General features: G+C 34.7%; 7 protein-coding genes across 9 annotated transcripts; 2 read left to right on the plus strand and 5 right to left on the minus strand.

Moving 5' to 3' along the window:
* Positions 5,022 to 7,099, minus strand: LOC104754197 (translocase of chloroplast 33, chloroplastic). 2 transcript variants are annotated; one of them, XM_010476336.2, is made up of 8 exons: positions 7,005 to 7,099; positions 6,779 to 6,890; positions 6,570 to 6,677; positions 6,362 to 6,486; positions 5,795 to 6,059; positions 5,636 to 5,704; positions 5,392 to 5,553; positions 5,022 to 5,304 (listed from the first exon to the last, which is right to left on the minus strand). In XM_010476336.2, exons 2-8 carry the CDS (start codon positions 6,872 to 6,874, stop codon positions 5,236 to 5,238), a joined length of 894 nt encoding a protein of 297 aa, XP_010474638.1. In that variant the 5' UTR covers positions 6,875 to 6,890; positions 7,005 to 7,099; the 3' UTR covers positions 5,022 to 5,235. The 2 variants fall into 2 exon arrangements, with proteins under 2 accessions (XP_010474638.1, XP_010474639.1); XM_010476337.1 differs by having other exon boundaries at positions 6,779 to 6,886; positions 7,005 to 7,092.
* On the minus strand, positions 7,094 to 9,165 carry LOC104754198. 2 transcript variants are annotated; one of them, XM_010476340.2, is made up of 3 exons: positions 8,970 to 9,165; positions 8,594 to 8,775; positions 7,094 to 8,467 (listed from the first exon to the last, which is right to left on the minus strand). In XM_010476340.2, exons 2-3 carry the CDS (start codon positions 8,712 to 8,714, stop codon positions 7,314 to 7,316), a joined length of 1,275 nt encoding a protein of 424 aa, XP_010474642.1. In that variant the 5' UTR covers positions 8,715 to 8,775; positions 8,970 to 9,165; the 3' UTR covers positions 7,094 to 7,313. The 2 variants fall into 2 exon arrangements, with proteins under 2 accessions (XP_010474642.1, XP_010474641.1); XM_010476339.2 differs by having other exon boundaries at positions 7,094 to 8,775; positions 8,970 to 9,164.
* On the plus strand, positions 9,528 to 11,896 carry LOC104754200 (cathepsin B-like). Its single transcript, XM_010476342.2, has 11 exons — positions 9,528 to 9,701; positions 9,887 to 9,940; positions 10,023 to 10,103; positions 10,237 to 10,393; positions 10,506 to 10,510; positions 10,599 to 10,673; positions 10,763 to 10,888; positions 10,977 to 11,195; positions 11,276 to 11,389; positions 11,484 to 11,519; positions 11,634 to 11,896. Exons 1-11 carry the CDS (start codon positions 9,621 to 9,623, stop codon positions 11,766 to 11,768), a joined length of 1,083 nt encoding a protein of 360 aa, XP_010474644.1. The 5' UTR covers positions 9,528 to 9,620; the 3' UTR covers positions 11,769 to 11,896.
* On the minus strand, positions 11,847 to 14,479 carry LOC104754199 (mannan endo-1,4-beta-mannosidase 1-like). The gene is made up of 5 exons (XM_010476341.2): positions 14,051 to 14,479; positions 13,247 to 13,426; positions 12,763 to 12,885; positions 12,457 to 12,665; positions 11,847 to 12,341 (listed from the first exon to the last, which is right to left on the minus strand). The coding sequence occupies exons 1-5, from the start codon at positions 14,441 to 14,443 to the stop codon at positions 11,948 to 11,950; spliced, it is 1,299 nt and encodes a 432-aa protein (XP_010474643.1). The 5' UTR covers positions 14,444 to 14,479; the 3' UTR covers positions 11,847 to 11,947.
* On the plus strand, positions 16,547 to 17,659 carry LOC104754201 (putative expansin-A17). The gene is made up of 3 exons (XM_010476343.1): positions 16,547 to 16,698; positions 16,880 to 17,201; positions 17,333 to 17,659. Exons 1-3 carry the CDS (start codon positions 16,563 to 16,565, stop codon positions 17,640 to 17,642), a joined length of 768 nt encoding a protein of 255 aa, XP_010474645.1. The 5' UTR covers positions 16,547 to 16,562; the 3' UTR covers positions 17,643 to 17,659.
* Positions 17,667 to 19,219, minus strand: LOC104754202 (uncharacterized protein C9orf78 homolog). Its single transcript, XM_010476344.1, has 6 exons — positions 19,014 to 19,219; positions 18,694 to 18,900; positions 18,471 to 18,594; positions 18,301 to 18,374; positions 18,048 to 18,205; positions 17,667 to 17,955 (listed from the first exon to the last, which is right to left on the minus strand). Exons 1-6 carry the CDS (start codon positions 19,109 to 19,111, stop codon positions 17,780 to 17,782), a joined length of 837 nt encoding a protein of 278 aa, XP_010474646.1. The 5' UTR covers positions 19,112 to 19,219; the 3' UTR covers positions 17,667 to 17,779.
* Positions 19,433 to 20,556, minus strand: LOC104754203 (germin-like protein subfamily 2 member 2). The gene is made up of 2 exons (XM_010476345.2): positions 20,390 to 20,556; positions 19,433 to 20,158 (listed from the first exon to the last, which is right to left on the minus strand). The coding sequence occupies exons 1-2, from the start codon at positions 20,499 to 20,501 to the stop codon at positions 19,614 to 19,616; spliced, it is 657 nt and encodes a 218-aa protein (XP_010474647.1). The 5' UTR covers positions 20,502 to 20,556; the 3' UTR covers positions 19,433 to 19,613.

Below are 20,689 nucleotides of genomic sequence, written 5' to 3' on the forward strand. Positions count from 1 at the left end.
TATATATATATATATATATATTTTTTTTATATGATTTGAGGTTTTTGAAAACAAAAAGAACATAATTAAACAATTGGTTTTTTGTGTCTTTAATCAAAATAAAAAATGATCCAAAAAACAAAACATATTCAACTGGAACTTAAATATAAAAATAAAATATAATTTTAAAAATATCATTTCACTAAATTCTCTAAAGATGAAACCATTAGTATGAAATCTAGCACTATAAATTAAATTGATGAGTGAAAACCAAAAAAATATAAGTTATCCTTGGGATTTTAAAAATTATTGAGATTGAAGAATTCATATAATTTTATAAGAAAACTAATTTAGTTTGTCACTTAAAAAGTAATATTTTTTATTTTGAAATATTATGTGTAAGTGTTGAGTTTATATCAACAAACAACCAAATCATGTGAATTTTGATTCAGCCACTTGGTATTCCTTTTATTTTAGGTTATAAAAAATTAAAATATTTATTTATAATTAAAGACATGTAACTCCATTTAACTCAAATGTAACTCCTATCCAATAATTGTACATTAATTCATTCCTCCTACTAACTTATTATCTTTCAAGAGAAATTATTTTTGGTTAAATTTTAATATTTTTTATTTATTTTGGTTGGCTAAACTTATATTCATATTTTGGTTGGCTAAATTAATATATTTCTCATGTAAAATTATTGTTTATAATATATTTCTCATTTCAAAGTTTAAAGCAATATATCATATATATAAAAGTAAGGTTTTGGTCTCTCCTTATTGGTTGATTTTCATTTCATGTTTTCTAATTTTCTTTTATTTTTTATTTGCTTTCTAATTGCTTTAAACAATATTTAAGATCCAATAAACACAATACATTTAACTCACACATTAAAATAAAATTATAACTGAAAATAAAATAAATTATGCATTAATCATATTCTACCACTCAATTTTATTCAAACACAATAAATTACTATTGTAACTCCATAGTTCTAAATGTAACTTCCATCATTTGTTATCATATAAATAAGCATTCTCTCAATCTATCATTCTCTCATATTGATATTCTTTTACTATCTCATCTTCACATTCTCTCATTCTCTTCTACAATACCTCAAATCATTTTCGTTTTTTTGTTATTTTTGATTTCTTATTTTTGTTGTATGGGTTGTAAAAAAAAATGAAATATCATTGTTAATGCTAAATTTTAATTTTAGAGACTACATGATATATATTTTACATTGTTTTTATTTTAAAAGATTTATCTCCTTTATCTAATTTGGATTATTATCTTATAAGTAATCATTCTCTCTTCCTCTCCCACCAATATCAAATGTTGTTATATCTCATATGTGTTGTAAGAGTTTGATTCTATATTTTAATTTAGAAAGTATTATATATATATATAGATATTACATTGTTCTATTTTTTAAAGATTCATCTCTATTATCTAATTTGGATTACCATCTTATAGTAAACATTCTCTCCTCCTCTCCTACCAATATCAAATGTTGTTATATCTCATATGTGTTGTAACTTGTAAGAGTTTGATTCTATATTTTAATGTAGAAAGTATTATATATATTTAACATTGTTTTCAATTTTTATTTTATTTATATAAAAAAATATTTCTTTTATATTTCTTGCCTTTCTAATCTATTCATATTTATTTTTTAAATTTGCATAGTTAAATTTAAATTCACATATGTTGGTTTTAACAAAACAATCAACTTTATTTGAGAATTAGATGTTCCTATTCATTTTTAAACGATCAATGTGTAACATATAAGCATTTTGTCTTGCAATCACAAGTTCCATTTCCATTGCTTAACTCCATGGTTAAACTATAATATATGTTGTCCTATTTGTAGGAATAACAACATACTTATTTAATTTATTTAAAAGAGCAGATGATTAAACGAAATAAACATTTCTCCAAATTTTATAATTCAATCAGTGAGTGTACTTATTACTTTGAAAAACTTTTACATTGAAGTTCATAAAATCATATAAGAAAACTAAAATACTATATCACTTCAAATTTGGAAGGAAACACTTGGTATTCCTTTTAAAAAAAGTCAAGACACATATAAAAATTTATTAATATTTAACTCACTTTAAAGACATTAAAGGTCATTTAACTCAAAAATAACTTCTATCCAATAATTTCATACATTCCTCCCACAAAAAAAAAAATATATATATATATATATATACATATATGTTCAAGATTGTATTTAAATATTACATAAATTTTTAGTTAGCTAAATTTATAGTCACATATATACAATATATATACATAAGAATTTATATTACTTATTAACACCATGATTCGACCCATTATTTGTTTAACTCAATATTGGTTTCAAAGCCAACTAAAGAAAAACAGAAACGATCTTATTGATATTAGACCAAAACATGGGCATACAAACATAATCACTTACACGGAAGATATTTAAAAAAAATAACTTATTATTGCAACATCAACGTATGAAGAGTTTACATAAGCAGTTAATTAGAAAAACTATAATACAATAAATGTATTGGAAACAATATCAGTCAATGATAAGATTGGATCCTCAAAAGCAAGAAACAACATCTTCATAATTCATAAAAAATAAACGCCACAATTATACACATCTGAACGAAATGGTATAAACATATAGTGTATAAATAAAAGTGACGGCAAAGCCCATATATGCCTAATTAAAACGAAATAATACAAAAGAGAATACGAAAAAGACAAAAAAAACAAGAAAGTGCCAACTATACCACAACCCACACGTTGCATGGGAAAGCACCTAGTATATTATAAAAAGCTTATGTCCAGTGCAAAATACAGCGACCAAAAAAAACGTAGAATTTGTGTTCTTTACGTTTTTTGCACTGTACGTTAAGAATATTTACTAACGAATTTTTTTGCTTTAGGAACTTAATGTAAACCGAACCAAAATTTGTTTATCATGATTTAGCCGGTTTTAGTTTTAATCAAAAAAAGGAAAAAAATAATAAGAAAAATAATCTTAAGATACATACATAAATAGGATTGGGTTGCACAAGGCCAAGAAGTCATATAACCTGTAGGCCCATTAAAACGAAACCCATTTTCAACCCTATCTACAGTAGTAGGAATCAATTTCTAATGTGCCGCCATCTCTTTAAAAAAAATATTTACGTTATTATTTATTTTTAACAAAATAAAATAAAAAGGGTAAAAGACATAAAAAACAATTTCTAATGTGCCGCCATCTCTTAAAAAAATAATATTTACGTTATTATTTATTTTTAATAAAAATAAAATGATAAAAGACATAAAAAATCTTCTAACTTGTGAGATATTTACATACCCAACCATAGAAATTGAAATCCACTAGAGAAACCCTTAAAACCAAAATCTCAAAAACCAAAAAATCTCTCCTCTCTTTTCCCCCCTTTTGTCGACCATCTTCGCCGAGTCTTCTTCTTCGCCGTTCAACCCCGCCGAGTTATCAAGAGCACCAAATCGTTCTTTCTAATTTAATGAGATTCAATTGTATCTTTGCAGATTGTGAAAATATGGAAACTCTATCCGATTTTTTTGACTATTGACCCCAATATAAATTTTGATTTTAGGTTTTGATTGTCTATTCATCCGCATACGATATTTCGTTCATGGGGATTGGAAATTTGTTAATATTTTCCCAATTTTTCTATCAAATTTTGGAAGTCTTTTTTTGGAAGTCTTTTAGTCTCAGGATCATCATCTCTAGCTATGTTGTTTTCTTTCTGATATTTTTGTTGGTGGTCCTCTACTCTACTCTATATGAATGAATGAATGAATGTGTTCTTACTTTTTCAAGACAATATATATTATAACATGACACAAACCAATAAAAAACGATTATGTACAAAATTATCACAATAACTTAACTTTACAATAAATTATGTGTTCAAACATTCATATGATCATGTACTTTGTAGATATGAAAAATTACTTCACGCCATATAGGGCATATATAAACAATCTTCATTTGAGGCCAAAAGTTATTAATTTGATTATTAATTTTCTTCCATAACCTTATTATTTCTACATTTTATTATTATTTTTTTTTCTTTGTTACAAATGTGAGGAAGTAACAATGTGGACCTATCAATCAACTAAATCAACAAAAAAAAAAATTATGTCAATAGCAACAGAGCCGGCCTTGACCCCAGGCTGATGAAGCACAGGATTGTGACCTTAAATATAAGAAGCTTTTTAGCGGCCTTTTTTCAGAAATGTTTCAGTAGCCTAGTTGGCTTGTGCACGTGAATTCATGTTGGAGGTTCCCCGTTCGATTATCCTCTATTACAGTGCTTTACCATTTTTTCCCTTTTTTGTTTAAAACTAAGTTTTAAATCAGCCCATAATACATTTGGGCTTTCAGCCCATTATTTACTTTTGTGCACGTGATTTTTGTTGGGAAAAAGTTGTCTCTGGAACGACGGTCAAGAGATCTGGACCGTTTAATTACGTCACGTTGCAATAACTGTGAGAGATCGGACGGTCATTAACTTAATCTAAACGGTAAGTTTTAAAATTATGTGTGACCCGGACGATCTATTAAACGTGTCTCTATCTCTGTAACAAAAAGACTCGTACTGTTCATATATACATGGAGAACGAAAGAAACAACATATGTGGCTCTTTTTAAAAAAATGGAGCAGATCCTGTCAACTTTGATTGATGATCTAATAGACATTCACATCAGGGCCACCAATGCTAGTCTTTGTGTTAGAGATATAAGCGGCCTGGCGTGGTTCTGATGAAATCACACCAAGAATTGCTTTGGTTAATTAGTATTAGTACACCAATCATGTCTAGTGGCTCAATTAATCCTCAATCTTGAATCTGAGGGAAGGAATGTGTTTCATGCTTGTTTATGGAGGCTATAGAATCTGCTATGTTCTCAGTAGTCAGTTAAACTCTCTAAACATCCATTTCATTTATATTGAACATAAAACTAGAACAATCTTTCTCTCTTATCAGATAACCTACAGAATTACAGAATAATGTATTCCTTTTTCTGGGAAAACATCCATTTCATTTATAACCAAAAACACATGGTAATATTTTCTTTGAACAAATCTCCATAGATTACAGACAAGATAAAAAGCCGAAAACTAGAAAAATGTTGCAGATATGAGTCTTTAAAAACACACAAAGAAAAAAGAAAAACTCTTCTTCTCCTTCCAATTTGGTCACAACACAACATGTTCTTCAGCGCTCTTAAAGTGGCTTTCCACCTGTCTTGATGTCATTTCTGATTGCTCCTTGAATCATCTTAACGATGAAGTACTGACAAGTACAAAAAAAAAACGGATTTCACTTGTTTACCAAATTCGAACAAAGACAAATTCATCAAATTGTGTCACTCTTTCTTACCTGAGCGCCGATGATAAGAGGGATGAGTTTCTTTCCTCTATCATCAGAGTAAGATCCATCTACCATCTTCTTGTCTACATGAATTGCTTTCCTCTGGTTTGTTGCTACATCAGTTATTGCCTTCACCAAGTTTGGGATCCACGCTTCACCATTAGGAAGAGCCTAAACCAAACCAAGAGCAGGTAAGCAACTTTCAACAGTAGTCCCCAAGTCGGATCGAATCAGAGATTCCAAAAACTCAAACCTTTTCGTCGTTATCGTTCTTACTGCATCTTCCGCTGTTCTCTGCATACACTACCGCGATTGCAGAATCCTACAAGCCAGTAGAGAAGAATGTAACTGATTTTTGCTACAATGAATCAAACATTGGCAAAACTATTGTCGGAGATGGGTATAACCATACCTCAAATTCTTGTTTTCGCATCTTAGAACCAGCACGGATAGTTTTGAGGAGAGAATCTGATCTCTTGGAGGAAAAAGTTTCGTAGGAAAGTTCATCGGGAGGGGAAAATTGAGCATGAGTCAGAACAAGCAAGGTTTTGCACCATATCTCTTTTCCAAAGGTTTGGGTGATTGCTTTAACAACTTGCTTATCTAGCTCATCGACTCTATACACATCCAAACGATCAACATAGAGCAAGACATCTATGGTTCTGTTCACAAGAAACCTGCCCAAAATCCAAGAAACACACACAACTGTCATAAGAACTTCCACACACACACAGCTTCAGCAGAACAATATACCAATTGAGTAAAGCCTAAACAGTATTAGGCCATAATACACAATTTCAGCAGAAACCCTACAAAGTAAACAATTTTAAGCACATATTTACGTAGCTTAATTAATCACAAACATATGAGATAAGCCTATACGCAACAAGCAGATCTAATAACATCAATGAAGAGCTAGTCAAACACAAAACGTCATCCAAGCCAATCAATATAATGAAGGAGAGATTCAAATACGGACCCTTTGATTAACTCGAGGGCTTGGTGATTGACATATCCAGCTTCCACAAGTCCAGGGGTGTCAATAATGTTGATAGTGAACCCTCCCATTGTTCTTGAACACATCACTGGTCTCAAACCTTCAGCCTATAAAACCATCAATATACTTACTCAATCCACATAAATTAAATAAAGGTCAAATTCAAGCTTAGGGAAACTGAATTACGTACTTGGAAAGGACTGACACGGACGACTTGTTCACCGATAAGAGAATTGACGGTGGATGATTTGCCGACACCGCCTTTACCCAGAACAAGAACTGTCATAGAGTTCATATCCTGTAATTACAAAAAACCCCATCACCCTTATTAATCACAACGGAGAATCCGAGAAACCGACTTAACATCAAAGAAACAGGAGGAACCAAAAAAAAACAAACCTTTTGCTTCAATTTGCCGAAGAATTCAATCAGCTTTTCTTGGGTAGCCACTGGAAATTGCTGAAACCCGAGCCATTCACGAACGAGAGACCCCATCACTCCAAAACCCTTTCTAACAAAATAAGTAAAATTTTATGAGTTTTGTATTTGGTTTACAGCGCTAAAACCCTAGAGATGACGATGATACAATAAACGGTTGAAAGCGATAAGCTTTGGAGGAGCGTACCGTTGTATGAGCTTTGTGGTTTTGAGGTTTTGGAAGAAGCTCTCAAAGCGTTGTTCCGGAGAGAAAATAAAACAAAGGCATGGGTGACCTTATCGGAACTCTCTTGTTTATTAGTTGGGACTAGTTATTGGTTATTACACTTTACTCCTTTATTTCATCAATACTTTCTTTTAGTGCCTAACTCTTACGAATACAAACAATCTTAACCTCAACCCAAACCCAATCACCAATATGCATTACAGTTCATATTTTTTCATGAATCTCGGAGCAATGGAAGAGTACATTACGTGGATTAGCATAAGTGGAAGTTCAAGCGATGCTGATTCTCTCAACCTTTCTACGTTTGTACGTCAAGGAATACAAATGGTCATTGTCGGTTTCTTGAGCATGATTGTCTTCTCTCAGAACATGCAACGGTTTTCTCAGGACCTTGGCTTCCCTCTGAAAGTTATTACCATACAAAATCCTCTTGGTTTTGGTGTCGGCTGTTTCAGAGCCTCTGTCAACAGTGCTCAGCTTAAAACCAGGAGACTTCAGGTGGTAACGGACATATTCTTCTTGCTTTAGAGCCAGATTATCTTCTGTGATGGAGTAATTTGAAACACCAAGACCTCTGGGGATAGTTTGTGTTGGATCATGCAACACCGGTTCTACCTTGTCAATTGAGCTTCGTGTAGTTTCCAAATAGGTTAAGAAAGGGTCTTGGTGATTCAGTGAGCATTTTGGGAGTTGTGCGATAGAACAGGCGATCCTTCCGTAGGGTGGTTTCTCAAATCTCGTACCTAAGTAAGGAGACGCTGCAAATCTAATATTCTTTGAACCGGTTTCATGGATTTGCAGGAGACTGTTTCCTGGAGTTACTACATAGGGTTCCCTGAGAATGGCAGAAGAAGATTTAGGTACCACTTTGAGAAGACCCTTTGGTAAAGTCTGATGATGATGGCCATCAGAAACAAAGCTGGAACCTTGGTACCCGAATATTCCTTTCTCAGTTATCTTTATCTTGAGACTGTTCTTGGAGCTGCCAATGCGAGGGAAGGTTAAACTTTTCGTTCTATTTCTTTCCACAGGTTTCACTACTTTGGGAGTTTTGAATCTACACGAAGCACTTTCCATTTCCCCAGATGGAACTCTATTAAGGTCCAGTAGCTTGAGACTACCGGTTTGCGTTTGTTCTGACCAAAGAAGGAGTCTTGCCTTATTGCTCAGTTTCTTTCCATACTGAACCCACAACCTTTGCATCTCCGTGAATGTCTTGATCAGCTTTTCATGATAGAACTTCAAAGAGTAGTAATACTTTCTCCTCTTGAAGAACATAACCCCTTCTTTGCAACAAGCTACCTTTGGAGCAAACAATCCTCCTCTCAAATCTTTGTAAAACCTATCCTCTGGATTCCCAAAATACAAATTAGCGCCTCCAAGAAGCTCCCGCATCGTCAAAGTGAATGTCTGTTGATCCATATCTGGCAGAAAACATGAGAGGAAGAATATTTCTTCTTCAGTCAGAGATGAGTTCCATGTCTCAACAGACAATATCTTCGTTAAATCTTGTAGATCATAGAGCTCGTATGGTATGTTACAGAGCTGACCTTCTACCATAGCTAACTCACAGTTAGCTTCCTCAATGTCGTAATCATCAGAGTCATCTTCCGAGTCTAGCACCTCTCCAACACTAGTCCTCTTCCGCAGTGTTTGATTCACTATCCTCATAACACAAAATACTTCAAATCCCTAACCTCAAGCTCAGTAAAAAGGACCAAACGCAGGATACCTAAATACAAAAACGTTAAAGACTCATCATCAACAATTTACAATTACAGAGACAACCTCCCAGATCAGAATCGATCTCGGATTCATAAGAATCTCGGCACTAATCGCCTCCGGTGAGTTTAAAACCCTACCGGAACAAATTTCAAATTCACAATTACAGAGAAATTGATCCGAAGCCTTAAAAGACGAACTTACCAGCAGCTCTAACGACAGATGAAATTAGCAACTTAGGGTTGAAGAAACCATATCCGTTCGTCTGCAGATGAGAAGTACTCCATCGCCTTCGAAGATTCTCTCTGCTCCTTTCTAGAGGTTTCTATGGCTTTTCGATGCTTCAACGCCACCAGGTAGAGAGGCTTAATTAATTAGCTACTGTTACTGTGTAATTTGATTTTTTGTAACTAAAGCCGCCTAAAGTAACCCCCTTGAGATCAGATTACTTTAACTAATCATACTTAATTTGTGATTAATTAATATCTTGGGCCGTATTATGACTATCCAATTGGGCATATAATTGCACAATGACTGCCTTAAAGCACATAGGCCCATAGAAATGTTTCCACGTTTCAAACATCATAGTCAGGTTAATTAAAATCATTTTTAAATAATGATTAACAATCAAGTAAGTGGAACAAATCGACGGTCAGGATCTTCTACTTGAAGTAATATTGATCTGTCATTCTCCCTCTTGATTGAAGATAAAGCTTCTTCTCTCTATCTCGAAAGAAAACGTCCATTTAGAGAGAGAGATACCTTTTTTTTTTCCAAAACTCTCTCTGGCAAATCATTTGTTTCAGTTTTGGAACTCATCGAGGGGATTGCGAGAGAGAGAGAGAGATTAGATTCATGGCTGAGAATTGTATTAAACTTCACTTGGCCTCTGTTTTCTTGCTTTTAGGGATTATAATTTCATCCTTCAACCTTCAGGTATTTAAAACCTTCACAATAACCCCTGTTTAAAATTGCTTAACAAAGATCGATGTTTATGGATGTTATTGCTTTCTTCTAGTTCTGATCTATACTTATTTGAATGGAATACATACTTTATGGTTTTATATTTGTTTAAAGTTTTGATTTTTTTAAAGCTGGTTTTTTTATTATCTTAATCTCAGGGTATTGCAGCAGAGAACCTTTCTAAGCAGAAGCTTTCCTCACGGATTCTTCAGGTTTTGATTCCACCTAATTCATGGTTGATCGTCTCTTTTTAGATTTGCCTTATCGTTGTTGATGATGAATTTTTTTTTGCAGAATGAGATTGTCAATGAAGTCAATGGCAATCCAAAAGCTGGTTGGAAAGCTGCTTTGAATGATCGCTTTGCAAACGCCACCGTGAGTTTATTATTGTTATTATGAGCTTAGAAAGATTTATTTACTCTTTTTGTCTGTGTGTGTGTGTGTAGAGATGTAAATGCTTATAAACTGTTCCTTGATAAGACTTGTGTTTTTGTGTATCTATGTGTAGGTTGCAGAGTTTAAGCGCCTCCTTGGTGTGAAACCCACACCAAAGACTGAATTTTTGGGTGCACCTATTGTAAGCCATGATTTATCTTTGAAGCTTCCAAAAGAATTTGATGCTAGAACCGCTTGGTCACAGTGCACCACTATTGGAAGGATCTTAGGTCGGTTTTTAATCTCTTAGATTTCCATTTTTTTTACTATATTCTATCCAATGGATTTACTGACTCTTCTTATGTTATGTGTCATATCCTATCCTCGATTTTCTCACTAAAGATCAGGTGACACATCATCATTCGAGTTTGTTTTATACAGAATGATTTGTTACTCAGATCGATGATAACATCTTAGTTTTTTTTGTTTGTTTAGGGTCACTGTGGTTCTTGCTGGGCATTTGGTGCTGTTGAATCACTCTCCGACAGGTTCTGCATCAAATATAACATGGTAACGCAGATTGCTCCATGAACCCAAGATTGATGATTGTTGGTGTCTCTCTCATTTCGAAATATTTAATATTAGTTTCTTTGATGCAGAACATTTCTTTGTCTGTCAACGATCTCTTAGCATGTTGTGGATTCCTTTGCGGTCAAGGTTGTAATGGTGGATACCCAATTGCTGCATGGCGCTACTTTAAGCACCACGGTGTAGTAACCGAAGAGGTAAATTCTCATTTTAGCTGCACAGACCATATGTTAATGGCAAAGTGGTTAAAATTTATAGAGCTTTGCAATGTTCTTGGTTCTTCAGTGTGATCCATACTTTGACAATACTGGTTGCTCTCATCCTGGATGTGAACCCGCTTACCCTACACCAAAATGTGTGAGGAAATGTGCTAGCGGAAACCAGCTTTGGCGTGAATCAAAACACTATGGTGTTAGCGCGTACAAGGTCAGATCTCACCCTGAAGACATTATGGCAGAAGTTTACAAAAACGGACCTGTTGAGGTTGCCTTTACCGTTTACGAGGTAACTACTAGGTTTTAGATTGATCAAACATATTACTGAGTATGAAAATCCACAATTTTCATGGATCTTTTGTTCTTCAGGACTTTGCTCATTACAAATCTGGAGTATACAAGCACATAACTGGTGCTAACATTGGAGGTCATGCTGTTAAACTTATTGGCTGGGGAACTTCTGAAGACGGCGAAGATTATTGGGTATGAAATCCGCTATTTAACACATTGGAGTTCGAGTTTGTGGCTGCAAACTTCATAATATTTTTGACTTTTTGTTCTTTTGAATTGGTTGCAGTTGCTTGCAAATCAGTGGAACCGAAGCTGGGGTGATGTAAGTTTTTCTCCTCTCCAATCATTTTTTTTTTACTTTTGACCGTCCAAGCAGCAACATTCGAATTCCTGAGAAAATACAGAACCTGAGATATATAGTATGTGAAAATTTCAGGATGGTTACTTCAAGATCAGGAGAGGAACAAACGAATGCGGCATCGAACATGGTGTTGTAGCCGGTTTACCTTCAGACAGGAACGTATTTAAAGGTATTACCACTTCAGATGATCTTCTTGTTTCCTCATTTTAAACAAGATGTTGTGTCTCCTCTGCTCTGTAATATATAATTTCCCACTGTTGTTGTTGTTGCTAATGAAATAGTTAAACGTAAACCCAAAAATAAAATATATATAGCTTTTGTTCATATTCAATTTTACATGTGTCCTTTTCTGTACATTCTAATTTTTCCTGTTTTGTATCTATACTGCTTCATTCTGCACTATGTGTGACCAATGGTGGATACTTGAGGTTTCTAAGTTTACTAGATTGCTCTGCGATAAGCTGAGCAGTAGTATTAGGACCTTCTTGCATAAAAACCTCGTACCCATCACCTAATAGACCGGTTCTATTGGTCGTAAGTTGCCAGAAAACTCCACCAGTACACGAACCGCCGGTTCTTGCACTGTCGTAGATGACATTGTAGACTCTCTTGAAAAACTTGTTCCGTTTCTCTAAGCTGAAACCAGGATACTTTGATGATTTCCCAAACTCTGTTATTAGTAAAGGCTTCTTGATGATAGTTTCACAGTCTTCGATGTGTGCTGCGATCCATCTGTCCACAAATGTATCTTGTTCTCCTGTTCTTGCGCTCTGTAATGGTAGCCTGATATTGATTTGGTAGGAAGAGATAATGAAACAGAGACTGTGTTATAAAGACAAGAAACCAGAAACACACAAAAACCCAATTTTGATCCAGTGAATAGAGACTGATGACTTACCAAGAATCCGGGTAGATATGGATAGTGGTGAAATCGATATCCGGAATTTGGTTATTGGAGATGAAATCTGTACCGGTTGAGACCGTGCTGCCAGGGTTGTAACCCGTTCTTTCCGGTTTAGACTCTCCGTAAAACCCTTCAAGCCCTATTTCCAGCAAGTGGTTCGAGTCTATGGACTTAACGAAACTAGCCATTTCCTTCACCCAGTTCTGCACGCACAAAAGAAAACGAAACCGTTAAAGTATGTAATACATAGTATATGTTAACACAATTATACAGAGGAGAGAGCGAGAGAGATGACCTGACCTGAAGAATAGTAGAACCAGTAGAATCGTTGCAGCGAGGTTCATTGATGAGTTCCCATGAGAAGATGGTTGGGTCGTCTTTGTACATTCGACCAGTGATTGTGTTTTTCCTCGTCAACACGGCCTGTTTCATTATTTTGTCAAACCGTCGGTTTAGGTCGGTACAAATATACAAAATTCTAAATCTGATCCTTACAAAAAAAAAATATATATTTAAATTTGAGGGACATTTGTCAAGATTAGTAATTTTTTGGATTTGGTACATTTGTCATATTTGTTGATTATTTTTAATTGATTAAAACCTAACTTTTGACATTTCAAAACCGTCGTCGGTTATCTCGCGTTAACGTGTACCAATATACTCTAAAATCCTTTTGGCCTGTAACGTGCCGTGTTACATATGATGATCTCGATTTATATTTCACATTCACTGATACTTATCTCTCTACTCAATATGATGAGATTAAATGTCTATATTACTTTACCTTCACGTGGTTCTTGTAGAATTGCTTGACAGCTGAGTTTGTGTAGAATTCATCCGGTTCATCTAAACCGGCCCATTCCACGTACTTTTTTCTCCCTCCATAATCCTCGTAATTATTGACTAAACTAATTATCAATTTAATATTAAACCTTCCAGCTTCATAGACCACAAAGTCTAGCCCCTGCTGACACCAAAACCTTGTATCAGTAGTCAGTAGTATTCACAAAACACAATAATTTGTTGTTAATATTTTATTAGTCAATCATCAATCATGTTAAGGTTCTTTTAATAGGTCAACAAATAAGGTATATACTACTATAGTAAGCTATCTGGTACCAACTTTATGCTTCTAATTATTACATATTAAATATGATTAACAATATGAAATTCTATCTATGCGTTTTTGTCATTTTTGCGGGTTATTCACTTTATACATATATATATAAGCGTAATGAAAAGGACGCGACAATTCTTTTTTCAAGAAAGAACAAAGAAGTTTGAAGTTCGTTTGTCGGGAAGTCATATTTGAAATTTGAATTCTTCAATGTATGAATTCAAACAGGCAATGGTAATCGAAAGGATTATTATACACATATGACGACCATAATTACAATTACAAGTCAATCGTTTATTTATAATTAACTCCGTATATTAGCGATTAGCGAATGATTCAAACAAATACAAAAAGGGGAAAATATAAGAATATATGTGAGATAGGATGATAAATTTTACCAAAACAATAAATAAGCTAACGATCAAATCATATAAGAAAAAATTAGTTTATATATGCATGCGTGTTAATTACCTTGAAAACGTCTTCACTATAGAAGCCAGGAGAGATCTGAAGAGGAATGTAATCTCCTTCGTTGAAACCCCAAATCCTAGCGACGTTCATTCCCACGACGGAGGCTTGTCGGAGCGCCGTCGTAACGGTGATTCTTCCTCTAGACGCCGTGTCGGCCGCAGTGGTCATCATCCAATAAGCATTGAAGCCGTTTAAGTAGACTTGTTCTCCGTTCAACACGAACTGCGTGCCGTTTCTCCCCACGAAGTCTGTCTTCACGGCGACGCAAATGCGGTTGTTTCCGATGAGTAACGGAAGAAGAAAGAAGAAAAACGGTGAGATGTTCAACATTGTGAAAAAAAGTTTGCCGACTTGAAAGAAAGAGAATGACACAACATGAAACTTTATAGACATTTGTGTGTGTTTGTGTTATATATACATTACAGATGGCTTAGTGCCTACGTATTTAAACACTATATATTTTTGTCACTATGTTGCCTAAGCTTATTTGAAAAGTATATATGTACACGGAACGCGTGAATTAGATTTATATAAAGTTTAATTCTTTTTATTTTAACGTTTATTAAAATCATTTTCAAAATTCTATTATGGGGTTAAGGAAACTATTATATTACAAACTAACATAATTTATTTAAAAATAATTATACCTTTTATGTTTGGCTTAAAATAAGTAATAGTTTTGTTTAAGAAATACATATAATTTTTTGTTTGGTTAAGGTGAACTGTTAAGCAAATATCATATTTTCCAATAAGTCATCATAAGGAAACATAACTTTTCGGTTTGTATAACATATATATGATGCAAAAAAATAAAATAATATGATTTATGGGTTAAAGAAAATGATACGAAACCATCGCGCTAATTATTTGGTTTTGAATATTAGGATGACACGCGTGTGGGGTGGAGCTATCATAGTTAAGCTAGTACAGATGTAAGATAATTTTTATGTCGATCACTCAATTATGTAAGATGAATTACTAAATTTAAATTCTCAACAGAGATAATAATTGAAAAAGAGAAACTTCATATGGATTTTGTAAAGCTCCAAAATTGATGTTAATAGATATCAAAGACATTGGGGGTCCATTATGTTTTAGTCTTTAAATAAAGAACATTTAAACCTATCTGCCAAATAGCTAAAAAACCTGTAATAATGTTTTAGAACATTAGAAATAAATAATTTGGTGTACACAATGTGAAATGAGATCTTCTAACTTGGACCATTCTTTGTTCTCAAGTTTTGTTTTATCGTTATTGGGCCCTTTGATAAGCCTTTATATTTTGTGTGCTAAGTTTACAATTGAAGAGTCTCTTTTATTGTTAATCCATATATTTTAATCAGTATACCAATTTAAATTTGTTAGCTTATAAAGAAACTGATCAAAACATGAACAGACAGACTATCAGATTTGCTTTTACGTTCTGATTTGTACGAAAATTTGTAATCAGTTTTTTTTTTTTTGGGTTCATTTGTCTTCTAAAGTTTATCAAGTACAGAGATTTTTAATTTCTATATGTATAATCTTCATTTTTGACCGTAAGAAACAAAAAATCTTTATCCTAATATTAATTAGTCGATCGGGCGGCTGGGTTAATGTGGGACTTTGATCAAATGAAGCCATGTGATATAAGAACGAGAACGTACCTCTAGATATGCCATCATATTAGGGACCTTAATGATTATCGCATGACAGATAATGTTAAGTTACGTACAGAAGAATTAGACTCATTTTCTTTATTGCACGACAGTCTTGTCCAATATTGAATATCTTCGAAAGTTCAATTGATAGTTTCCAACTATTTGATTAACAAAAGTAACCACATATAGGCATATAGCTAAAAGGGTGTTTCGAGATTTGGAATTGGATAATGGTTATATGAAACCTATTAGTAAAATCAATACTGATGTTTTGGTTTCAATAAATGATAAGTATTTTCTATTAATGAACATTGGCATCAATGTTATGTTTCTTGGTGGATAAGTTGAAGAGTACTGCAGCCGTACACTACACATGTGCCATTTCCCATGTTGACGAATGAGATCATGTATATAGAATGTGCAATTATGAATTTTGTAATCAATCCATTTTTTTTGGTTTAGTCAAATAAGACAGTCTAATATAAAGAAAACAACTTCAAATAACTTAATTTTTATTTAATCAACTGTCAACTGTCCTCTTACGTACCACGGCATTTGCGAGTGAAAAGAGGACAACACTTATCAAAAACTATTTCAGAAATCTTCTCCGCAATTTAAGAATAGTTGACATGTGACTGTATGATCAGTTATAGACTATCCCGTATTAACAATGGTTAGCAAATATCGTTTTATCAACGCTGTATCATTTCGTTTTTTTCAAGTTATTCCAGTCATAAGTTGTTATAGACAACAAAATACTCAACTTATTAAATTAGAAACAAGCTTTTTGTGCCTTTTCCACTATAAATACTCACCTCGTCGCCTATCTAATATTCATCAAGTAATTAAAGCAAACACGAGCTGAACAAAACATGACGAGGATTTTCTCTTTTATCATAATCTTTCTCCTTGCGATGTTCTGCACGAGTATGATCAGCTCAGTTTCTGCAGGTTGGATGCAAGCTCATGCAACCTTCTACGGCGGAAGTGATGCTTCTGGTACAATGGGTAAGTCGTTTCTTGGGCTTTAGGGTTTCTTTCTTCTTCCCCCATAGAAACCCCTCAAAGGACCAAAGAAACCCTTCAATAGTTTTTGGTTCGAAATCGGTTATTTCTGTTATATTAAAATACAACCCGGTCGTATAGTACATAACCTATAGTATCCTTTTTTTCCTTGTCTGAATTTCAGGTGGAGCATGTGGTTACGGCAACCTCTACACCGATGGTTACGGAACAAACACGGCAGCGTTAAGCACTGCATTGTTCAACGACGGCAAATCTTGTGGCGGTTGTTACCAAATGGTCTGCGATGCAACTAAAGTGCCACAATGGTGTCTTAAAGGCAAATGGATAACAATCACAGCCACAAACTTCTGTCCTCCAAATTATGCTTTACCAAATGACAATGGAGGTTGGTGTAACCCTCCCAGGCCTCATTTCGACATGGCTCAGCCTGCATTTGAGACCATTGCTAAGTACAGAGCCGGAATAGTCCCTGTTCTCTATAGAAGGTAGCAACAAAATTCAGATTTTATTGAATTTATTCGGCATAAACCTAACAAAACCGATCAAGGTTACTATAACCACATCCACATCCTACTTTCTCTAATATAAGGGTTCGTTGGGGATGGTTATCTTGTAGGGTCGGATGTAGAAGAAGCGGAGGTATGAGATTCACAATGAACGGTAGAGATTACTTTGAGCTTGTCCTCATCTCAAATGTAGGAGGTGCAGGTGAAATTTCCCAAGTATGGATAAAAGGCTCTAAAAGCAGCAAATGGGAAACAATGTCAAGAAACTGGGGATCTAATTGGCAAAGCCTTACTTACCTTAATGGCCAAAGTCTCTCATTCAAAATCCAAACCAGTAATGGCAAAATCAAGACAGCACTCAATGTAGTTCCTTCTAATTGGCAGTTTGGTCAAAGCTTTAAGAGCAACTTAAACTTTTGAAAGCAAACTTTTCTATGGACAATGTAAATGAAATCTTGTTTCCTTGAATGAAATGTTACAGAATTCCAATACAACATACATCTAGCATCCAAAAGTGTTACCCGGTCAAGGATGAAGTCTGGAAATATATTTTTACTTTATCTCCGCATTACACGGTTACGCTCTCTCTTGCGAAATCGTTCCAACATGATTTGATCAGTTGCTGCTTGTCTGCTTTTCCCTGAATCAGCATTATTATTACTAATAGTAGTAGATGGTTTAGCTCCTTCACCATCTGCTTGAGCTCCTCTATCTTTGTATAGCTCAGGATGTTCTGCTTATTAAGATTTTATACCGATCTAGATTAAAATCCACACACACATAGACTAACAAATGGAAAAGAGAAAGGGATTGACAAGGCAATACCTCTTCTAAGCTTCTCAGCATAATCTTTCCCACGTTGGAAATAATCCGCACTGTAACTAGATGGAATGCTAAACTCTGATTTTGGCCGACCCATAAGCCTCTTCTCTTGCAAAAGCTTCTTGGCAGCTTCTGTTTCTTCAATGTTCTTCAGCTTATATCTATACCATCCACCCAAAAACACAAACCATTAGTCTTTAAAACACTCAAAACGTTTATCATCAAATCAAAGAAAGTGTATTTTAACTATTCATACTCGATTGGGAGTTGTACTTCTGCTATTCCGGTAGTCCACTGTGTTGAGCTCTCTTCCGAACTACGCTTCTTAACCTGAGAAAGAAGGTGTTTAGTAACAACATTCGTAATCCCCTGTAACACATAAACACTAAAACCAACCAATGTGTTACATTAGGCAAAGCAACTTACTTTAAGATGATCAGGAATCTTATATAACTCATCTTCCACTCGCTTCAACTCGTTCTCACCCTCCTCCGCATCATCAATATTTTTCCCCCTCTTCTTAGCCAATTCTTGTTCAATGTACTTTACCCTAAAGAATCAAAAACAATCCTTAAAACACTTACAAAGACAGCTCACTCTAGCTCAATCAAAATTAGGTTAAAATTTTTGAATGGAGAGATTTGCTTACATGTTGGGATCTTCAATCAAAACAGCAGTCTCTTGAGCAAAAGTATCTTGCAACACAAGCTCCTCTTTCTCTCCTTCAGCTTCAGGTTTCTCCACTGGTTTCACTTTTCCGATGCTGCTATATTGCGCCGCCGTTGAAGATAAAGCTGGGATCCCTAATTTTCTCTCTCTCTGCTTCTGCAAAAACTTCACCTCCTCCAATGCCAATCTGTAGATCAACCAAAGATCGAAACTTTTTAACAACCCATCACACTAATTGAAGAAACGGAAAAAAAAAATTAAAACCCTAAAAGTGGTGATTTTTTTCAATTTAGGACTGACCTTCGCTTCTCTTCTTCATCTAAATTCGCAGCTTTGTTTACATCATTATCTTCTTCTTCCTCGAAGCTACGCTTCCTGAAGTTTCTCTTCGGCGGCATCGCAATCAGAATCTATCGGATTCCTGAAAGAGCTAACGGTGCTTAAAGACGACGGCGACGACGAAGACGAACTCACTCTAGGCTTTTAGATTGATCTGACTCTCCGTCGGCTAAAATCTCCAGCCAAACGTATCGTTTTAATATGGGCCCTATCAGTTAGCCCATTATAAAATTATTTCAGGCCCTAGTAGTGAGCCCATTATACGATTATTTCAGGCCCACATTAGTTTTTGTTCAATTTAGAAGTGTTTCATCAACCTAGTCCAAGCTCAAGGACGAACACTTGGTTTACAAGCAAGCAGCCCTTAAATACAAGTGCACTAAAGAAAAAGATTTGGATTTTATTTATTTTAAGTAAATTTTATTTTGTAAAACAATGTAACTCACAATGATAAGATAGTTACTGCAGTATTATTTTGTCTTAGTTACCATAATAACATCAGTGAAAACAAATCTAGGTTTCTCATCATGAAACCGTTAATTACAATATCGTCGTTTTAGATTATTTTTTAGTGGCTAGCCTTTCCTTAATCTTATCAACCATCTTAGTTCCCACCTGAAAAGTCTTAGTCAACACATCTTCCGGCAACGCAGGCTCCGTCGCAAAAAGCGCCGCCGCAACGGAAACCGTCCCCGGCAACTGACTATTAAACGCTGACAAAACCGACGCTGGAGATTTCCCATTATTCTTCTGAAAATGCACGAGCCCTCTTGGAAAAACGAAAACTTCACCAATCTTTATGGTTTTAGAGAAAAGCTTATTAGCTGTTGTAATAAACCCAACTTCGAGCTCTCCTTCGAGGACGTAGACGACTTCTGTGGCTCGTGGGTTAGTGTGAGGTGGGTTTAAACCACCCGGCGCATAGTCTATACGCGCTAAGGAGACGGAGAGAGTGTTGAGGCCGGGGATCTTCTCCACGTTTGCTCCCGTCACAGCGGAACCGGAGGTGGAGTTAATGACGGCTGGTTTTGAGATTCCGGCGAAGAAGAAGTCTGACGCCGTGATGTTTGACGTTTCCTTGCATGGAAATCCATTCAGTTTGGTTCCTGCGATGGGCACATCATATCGAGTGGTTCATGTTATGTATTATATTATCTTGAAACAGTCAACTTGATATTATTAGTGTAATATGTAAGTCCACAAAATCTCTAATTTCAACTTACCGCTGTTTCTTAAGAAAAGAAAAAAAAAATTAGACAAGAGTTTCATAGAGTTTGAGATGACCCTAATTATAAATAGACGTTAGGATAAATTAAATTAACAGAGGTAATTTCTACCGTGAGATTTATCGGCAACGCAGAGATCTTGAAGAGCATCAGGATCATATGCACGTGTTGAAGTGATAATACAAGATAACACGATGATAATAGAAATTCTTGAAATCATCATGACTCCAAATTAAATATTAAGGAAAATATGAGTTTTATTTGATTATGAGAAAAGAGAGGCTCGAAGTTTTTGATACTTATAGAATCATAGACCAGTTTTGATTGACAAGACATTTGCTTGACAAAAAATCCAAACATTTCATTTGTCTTGACCAAACTAAGAAATGTACGTCATAGCTAATTAGTAGG

The sequence above is a fragment of the Camelina sativa genome, chromosome 17, assembly GCF_000633955.1.
Source record: "Camelina sativa cultivar DH55 chromosome 17, Cs, whole genome shotgun sequence".
Lineage (NCBI taxonomy): Eukaryota > Viridiplantae > Streptophyta > Magnoliopsida > Brassicales > Brassicaceae > Camelina > Camelina sativa.